Source organism: Raphanus sativus, chromosome 9 (genome assembly GCF_000801105.2).
Source record: "Raphanus sativus cultivar WK10039 chromosome 9, ASM80110v3, whole genome shotgun sequence".
NCBI classification, from domain to species: Eukaryota; Viridiplantae; Streptophyta; class Magnoliopsida; order Brassicales; family Brassicaceae; genus Raphanus; species Raphanus sativus.
Window position 1 is genome coordinate 27,245,427 of NC_079519.1, and position 8,205 is coordinate 27,253,631.

The window sequence follows — 8,205 nt, forward strand, 5'->3', positions numbered from 1 at the left end:
TATCAGAAATACAAATCGAGTTTTCCCGCCAAAACCACAAAATAGAGTTTTCCCGCCAAAAACACAAATCGAGTTTTCGTATCAAAACACTAATCGAATTTTCCCGCCAAAACTGTAAAATCGAGTTTTTCCCGCCAAAACCACAAAAATCGAGTTTTCCCACCAAAATCGTAAAATCGAGTTTTTCCGCCAAAATCGTAAAATTGAGTTTTCCCGCAAAAATCACAAATTGAGTTTTCTCGCCAAAACCACAAAATCGAATTTTTCTGCCAAAACTGTAGAATCAAAAAATTTACGTCAAAAACATCAAAATCAAAAATTTCCGCATAAACCACAAATCTAATTTTATGTTAAATTACAAAAAAACATAAACGGGTTAAATGGATCTCCATTTATTTTAGTGAAAACCCATTTAATAAATGGGTCTTAAAAGGGTTACCCATTTGAAACCCGACTAGCTAAATGGGTCTAAATGGGCATTATTTTTTCTAAAACCCATTAAGAACCCGCGGGTTTGAACCCATTTTAACATCCCTACTTTCAACTGACATCATTTGTTGCTAATTCATCCTAGTTAGTAGTTTATTGGCATATCTTTCTGGTCTCGTTGTTTAGATAGTCCTAGTAATCGTTTATAGTTCTTTCGTTCTGGTTTTTGTCTCTGGAATTGTTCTTTCTGCGAACTTTCTGGCTTTGTCTTTTTAACTTTGCCGATTTTCTATTGTAACTCATGTTTTATTTCTTCAGTAAACAACCAACGCTGTAGTAGTCCAGTGATAATTTTTTAGAGCTCAGCGTGTATCCATATTTGTTCTGAGTTTGATACTTGTTGGGAACTAAGTATCACTGCTTAGCCAGCCAGCATTTGGGTTTCGACCAAAGTATCACTGCTTAGCCAGTCAGTGTTTAGGTTCCGACCATAATTATTTACATAGTGAGTTGTGCTAGACAATTGGTATACCCCTAACAATAAGGAGTGGGCACAAACCAAGTATTTGCTGATTTTCGAATGCTTGATACTTGGCTTGGTCAAATAATCATATTTACGATTTGGAATTTACTTGTTTAAAACAGTTACTTACTATATCAATTACTTAAGAGAAAGAATAGTACTTGCAAGTTACTTGATCCGATTTGTTGTTAAAATCAAGTACTCATTTTAAAAATATTTATTACTTCAAAATTGTAAGTAACTAAAAAAAAATCTCATAAAAATAATCATACGAATTTTGCTATCTTTTTTAATCAAAAAACTAATTATATCATTCTAATATGTTCATCTGATTTTAGTTACAATAAAAGACAATATATTTTTAATAGTTAATTAAAAATTCTAGAAACGACTAGCGAATAATATGTAAACAAAAAAGTATATAACAAGTTAAACGGCTTATTATCTGATTTAACGATGTCGAGTACTTGATTTTTAAAGTGAAACGAGACAAACAAGTCAAGTAAAAAGAATCACGGCTCACATAATTTTAAAATTTAAGTGGAATAAGGTTTCGAAAGTTTCGAATCGAAACTATAAAAACTTATGCCAATGTTGATTAAACAAAAAAAGAAGTATTTAGGAACGAGTAACAAGTCCAAACGAGTAAATTACTTAATTTCTTTTAAAGACTTGATATTTAGCTTGTATTTGAAAGTTCTTATTTGAAGTATTTGTTACTTGACTTGATCACTGCTGAGTATTTGATTTTACGGGGAAATACGAGTACAAGCCGAGTTGTACTTTAATATTAGTCGGAATGTACTCCAAACCTAGCTAGGGAGTATAGTGACGGCTTCGTACTAAATCCATTTTTTAGCAATAAGTGCATTCTTACTAGAATCGACCGGATAGGGCATATAAAAAAAAAAAGAAATCTTCAATAAATTCCTAAGATGGCAGATATAGGAATCAAATCAACCTATTATCTGTTACCATTGTAAGTGGGCTATTTTGGTGGGCTTGGTCATTATTACGCCTGTCTATACTGTATTCAAAGTTCAAACCCACCTCGTATCACTAACACTCGAAAACGCATCGTATTATCGTTTCGCAACAAAAAGAAAAACTCTTATCCCCTTCAAAAAACCTTTCTTCATCACACTCACTCTCCTGTCTCTCCAATGGCCTTCACTTTCTTCTCTCCTCACCCCGTCTTCCTCTCTCTAGGTCGAACCACCTCTTCCTCTTCCTTCTCCTTCAAACCGGCATACTCACCATTCTCCCGAAATCCCCGTCGTCATCTTCAGCTAGCGGCGGGCCCCACCCGTCGTAGCTCTTACCCGAACCCGGCGGACGACGACCCGCCCGAAGCCCCGGAGGATTCGATGCACGGCGTCTCCAAGTTTCAGCAGATACAGCGCCAAGCCGCCAGAGCGCGGAAGCTGGAGGAAGAAGACTTCGAGAAGAATCGAAACACGTACCTCTCGGCCATCGCTGACGTGGAAGACGCGCCCGAGACGGGACGCGATGACGTGGAATCCGGAGGCGATCTGTTCTCGGACATTGATAGAGCCATCTCAATGAAACGCAGCGAGTTCGTTAAAAAAGGACTGCTCCAACCTAATCCTCCCAAAACGGCGTCGTCTAAGAAGACAAACGAGGAAGAAGAAGAAGAGGATGACGTCACCGACGAGCTTGACGAAGAAGAAGCTGTGGATTTAGACGAGATCGATAAACTGACTGGATTAACCGAAGCTTCCGACGAAGAAGACTGGGTCGACGAGGAAGGGAACCCTAGGATCATCAGCAAGAAGAAGGAGCATCAATTCGAGTTCGATTTGGATGATTTCGGCGAATCCAAGGCGAGAATCGTGGAGCCTAAGTTCAGACTGAGCTTAGCCGAGCTCTTGGACGAGAGCAAAGTGGTGCCGATCTCAGTCTACGGCGACTTAGACGTCGAGATCACCGGAATCCAGCACGATTCGCGAGGCGTAAGCGCCGGAGATCTCTTCGTGTGCTGCGACGGAGGAGACGACTCCGTCCTGAGCGAAGCTGACAAGAGAGGAGCGGTGGCGGTTGTGGCTAGCAAAGAGATCGATATTGAAGATACGTTAGGCTGTAGAGCGCTCGTCATCGTCGAAGACACCGAAGCAGTCTTGGCTGCGTTAGCTTCTTCGTTTTATAGGCATCCGTCGAAGGACATGGCGGTTATCGGAGTCACGGGGACTAACGGGAAGACGACCACCACGTATTTGATTAAAAGCCTCTATGAAGCTATGGGTGTGAGAACAGGAATGTTCAGCAGTGTTTCTTGTTACGTCCATGGAGATAACAAGATGGATTCAACGACGACGAGTCCTGATGCTGTTTTGGTTCAGAGTATGATGGCGAAGATGTTGCATAATGGAACCGAAGCTCTGGTTATGGAAGCTTCTCCTCAAGAACTCGCTTCAGGGAAATGCGACGAAGTTGATTTCGACATTGCGGTCTTCACGAATTTAGCCAGAGAGGATAGTGGCTTTCGCGGTACTGATGAGGAGTATAGAGATGCTGAAGCCAAGTTGTTTGCAAGAATGGTCGACCCGGAAAGACACAGGAAAGTGGTTAACATTGACGATCCAAACGCAGCGTTTTTCGTCCAGCAAGGGAACCCTGATGTTCCTGTTGTGACGTTTGCAATGGAGAACACGAAAGCGGATGTTCACCCGTTGAAGTTTGAGCTGTCTTTGTTTGAGACACAGGTTTTGGTCAATACACCTCAGGGTATACTGGAAATTTCGTCTGGTTTGTTAGGACGGCATAACATTTATAACATTCTTGCTGCTGTTGCTGTCGGGATAGCTGTCGGAGCTCCTCTTGAGGATATTGTTAGAGGTGTTGAGGAAGTCGATGCTGTCCCGGGGAGGTGTGAGTTGATTGATGAGGAACAAGCTTTTGGTGTTATTGTGGATCATGCTAACACACCTGATGGTTTGTCAAGGCTGCTTGATTCGGTTCGAGAGCTTAAGCCAAGAAGAATCATTACTGGTATATACATCTTACGTCTATTTAATCCATATCCACTAGTTCTTATGGTGTTTATATGTATTGTCGTCTGATTTGTTAAAGTTATTGGCTGTGCGGGTGAGACTGAGAGAGGGAAACGACCGGTTATGACGAAAATCGCAACTGAAAAGAGTGATGTGACGATGTTGACATCTGATAATCCGGGGAATGAAGATCCATGTGAGTAAATCTGAGATTAGCTCGAGTCTATAACCCTTGATGTGTAACAGGTAGAAAACTCTTTAAATGTGATTTCAGTGGACATATTGGATGACATGTTGGCTGGGATTGGATGGACGATGCAAGAGTATCTGAAACACGGAGAACATGATTACTATCCTCCATTGGCAAATGGTCATAGACTCTTCCTTCACGACATTAGACGTGTAGCTGTGCGTTGTGCTGTTGCGATGGGTGAAGAAGGTGACATGGTTGTAAGTATTTAAATAAACCCATTCTCTGTACACCTTTTTTACTTTCCCTGGTGTGTTATTAAGGTTGCTGGATTGAAATTCTTTAAAGTAATCTCAGCTTCTAAGTTACATTATGCAATGGTGTTTCTTGACACTGATTTACTTTCTTTGCAGGTGGTAGCAGGGAAAGGCCACGAAGCGTATCAGCTTGAAGGTGATAAGAAAGAGTTCTATGATGATCGAGAGGAATGTCGGGAAGCATTACAATACGTTGATGAGCTTCATCAAGCTGGAATAGACACAAGCGAGTTCCCATGGAGGTAAGTAGAAGAGAAACAGCCTCTTTTGCCAAATGATTAAACAGAGATTCTGATCTGTGAGAGTTACTGAAACATGTCAAGATGCTTCCTCTGATCACACTAAATGTTCTTTCCTCGTATTGCTCTGCTTTTGCAGGTTACCAGAGAGTCATTAATATCTCTCTATGGTGAGATCATTAAACCATGAATCAGATTTACTTCCACCGCCAAGATAGATTTGCAGAGAGCTCATGAATTCTGTACGAGAGACTTGGAGGTGTTTAACAACCCTTTGTGAGTCATCAGGTAAGTGTAGGGGAGAGAAGAGATTCTAAAGGTGGAGGAAGATGTGTACAAATTTTTGTTAGTGGTTGTTGCGTTTGTCTGTGTTGAGGGTTTAAGATATGGCAGGTGTTTTTTTTAATAATAAGCCTTCATTGGCTCGAAATTAAATTGGATGAGAACATAAAACAAAATCAACACAAATGAGTAGGACATACCACACACTGCAATGAGAAGGAATAAGGCAACTCCATACTAATTAGCAAGACCTAACCAAAAGAAAACCCTATGGCGAATATGGAAGGATGGTGGTTGTTGTTTCAAGGTAGAGGACTAAGGAGTTGCAGAAGGAGGTTCTGATTGCAAGAGGGAAGATGGAGCTACGAAAAGAAGCAAGGTCATAGCCGAACGGAGTTGGATGTGAATTCAGTGTTAACCGAAATTGGATGTGGAATCATTGTTAACCGGAGTTCGAGCTGGAGAGAGTGCAGCTTTCTTTTTTTTAACCACGAGCTGGAGAGAGTGCAGCTTTCTCTGCTCGTTTTCTTCTTTGCTTTTTCTGTTTTTAAAAATTTGATGAAATCACAGAACAAGTGATAAAAAAAAATCTATGAAACTGTTGTTAATTGTAGCAATAAGAATCAATAGAGAAGCGTAGCTACAATAATCATAACCGATGGAATTCACCTACAAAATAAAATCAACAAGGCCTTGTAAATTTGGAAAAGAAAAGTGTCTTTCATTCTTTCATTCATCCTCCAACTGATACCCTGCAAAACAAACACACCAAACCATTCATTTAAGAAAGTTTCCCTGATGCTACAGCATAAGCTGCAGCTCTTCTCCAAAATTATAAAGGTAAGCAAAGAAATTTGAAAACAAAATGTGTTGAATGACATACCCACACTCATCTGCAGATCCTCAAGCATTGCCACTGCCCTTTCTAGTTCCTCTTTACTCCAAAAACCAGTCAGCATATTGCGGATAGTAATGGTATCAGGATACACACCACTTGAAATCATCTCCTGGAAAATGTCTAGAGCCCCATTAATATTACCCACTTTACGAAAACCATAAATCAAAGTGATGTAAATAATTGCATCAGCAACTATCCCTCTTCGACCCATCTCGCAGAAAAGCTCCAGCCCATCATCAACCCTTCCTGCCTTACAGTAGCCATTAATGAGTGTGTTAAATGTCACTACGTTGGGAGAGAAGCTCTTGCTACCCATCGAAACAAACATTTGTGTAGCCTCATCTAGGCGGCTCTGCTTGCATAGTCCATCGATCATTGAGCTATAGGTGATAGTATCTGGGACTATACCTCTGTGGGGCATCTCCTCGTATAATTCCTCGGCCTCTAAAAACTTCCCTTCATTGATCAAGCCGCAGATCAATATATTGTAAGTTAGAACATCAGGTTCCACACCATTGAAGGGGTGACTAGCATCAAGATCCATCTTACTCTTCTGCATAGCCTTAAACATTTCCAATGCATCTTTTAGTTTCCCATTATCGCAGAGACCGTCCAGCAAAGTGTTACAAGTAACGATATCAGGGCACACACCACTAGAAATCATCTGCTGTGAAAGGTCTAGAGCAGCATTAAGATCGCCCACCAGACAGAACCCGTGAATAAGAGTGTTGTAAGTAACTGTGTTAGCAACTAATCCTCTTCTAGGCATCTCATGGAGAAGTTCCATTCCATCATCTATCCTCTTAGCCCCACAATATCCGTCTATGAGAGTAGTGAAAGTGAATACGTCCGGAGAGCAGCCCTTGGTAGCCATCAAATAAAACATGTCCTCAGCAGCATCAAGACGATCCTGTTTGCAAAACCCATCGATCATTGAATTATATGTGATTGTATTAGGAATGATACCCCTTGGAAGCATCTCATCGTATAATTCTGCAGCCTCGAAGAACTTGCCTTCCTTGACAAATGCATTGATCAAAGCATTATAAGTTACAACATTAGGGCTGATCTTCCTTTCTAACATTTCTTGCAACAACCGCTGGGCTGCACTCCATCTACCAGAGATGCAAAATCCACCGATCATACAGTTGTAGGTAACTATATTTGGAAAGATTCCCTTGTCTTGCATTTCAATGAAAAGATTATGAGAATCGCTATGGCGTCCATCTTTACAAAGGCCATCAATGATGGCACTATAGATAACCACATTGGGTTTGATGTGGCTTATCTCCTCCATCTTCCTCAGAAGATTCAATGCAGACACAGTGTCGCCCATCTTACACATCCCATCTACAAATGTTCCGTAAGTAATCTGGTCAGGCTGGAGACCATTTTCCACCATCCGATCAAGCAGAGCTACGGCTTCGACAACTCGACCCTCGCGGCAAAGACCATTCATCAGCGTGGTGAACGTTAGGACATCTGGTCTACAAATTTGATGAAACAAATCCAAGGCTTCAGAAACCCTGTGATCAAGACATAATCCGTGGAGCAGGGTGGTGAAGGTAACAACATCAGGGTGGAGTCCAAGCTTGGTGAGCTTACCAAATGTAGACAAAGCAAAGGGCAGCTTAGAGCAGCTGCAGAAACATTTTATCAGAATGGTGAAGCTGTATATATCACATCGAATCTGTTTCCTTTCCATCTTTTGATAGAGAGAAATCACAAGATCCGGGCGTTCCATTCTCACCACCGCACCCATTAGCTTGTTGAAATCAATCACAGAAGGTAAAGGACGAGATCGAAGCATGTCACTGAACAAATCAATCGCATCCTCTAACCCTTTGATTTCATAAGATCCACTTCGCAGTTTCAAACTCTCTCCTCTAAAACCTGCTTCGCCACTCTCTCCATCCCTGCTTTTCTCGGCCAGAGCATGACGAATCGATCCCGTACAGAAAAATCTAGCCGCAGACACAGAAGACGAAGAGGAAGACTCGAATCTGCAAACCCTAGCCAACATTTCGCCTGAGATTACCAAGAAGCCAACGACGAGTGAGTGAGGAGTGGTCAAGTCGTGAACTTTTTGGCTTGAGCGACTATAACCAAATCACTGATTTGAAATCAGAAAACAATGACCGTGTCAATTCGGTTGGTTAAATAATCGGTTCAAATTGATTTTACACTGACCGGTTCAACTCCTGTTGCCAAAACGGTTTAATCAAAGTTGGTTCACTTGGGATGAACCGGGAAAAGTGCCTATTCCAACCTGAACAATTTGGATCGTGCCAAATACAACCCGAACTAATGGTTAGT

General features: G+C 41.3%; 2 protein-coding genes across 2 annotated transcripts; one reads left to right on the forward strand and one right to left on the reverse strand.

Annotated features, from left to right (window-relative positions):
- The first annotated feature begins 2,090 nt into the window (after positions 1–2,090).
- On the forward strand, positions 2,091–5,149 carry LOC108827690 (UDP-N-acetylmuramoyl-L-alanyl-D-glutamate--2,6-diaminopimelate ligase MurE homolog, chloroplastic). Its single transcript, XM_018601153.2, has 5 exons — positions 2,091–3,961; positions 4,043–4,159; positions 4,238–4,413; positions 4,567–4,712; positions 4,849–5,149. The coding sequence occupies exons 1-5, from the start codon at positions 2,116–2,118 to the stop codon at positions 4,865–4,867; spliced, it is 2,304 nt and encodes a 767-aa protein (XP_018456655.2). The 5' UTR covers positions 2,091–2,115; the 3' UTR covers positions 4,868–5,149.
- A 424-nt stretch (positions 5,150–5,573) lies between these two features.
- On the reverse strand, positions 5,574–7,989 carry LOC108827692 (pentatricopeptide repeat-containing protein At1g64100). Its single transcript, XM_018601156.2, has 2 exons — positions 5,875–7,989; positions 5,574–5,743 (listed from the first exon to the last, which is right to left on the reverse strand). The coding sequence occupies exons 1-2, from the start codon at positions 7,910–7,912 to the stop codon at positions 5,721–5,723; spliced, it is 2,061 nt and encodes a 686-aa protein (XP_018456658.1). The 5' UTR covers positions 7,913–7,989; the 3' UTR covers positions 5,574–5,720.
- Between the last annotated feature and the right edge of the window lie 216 nt (positions 7,990–8,205).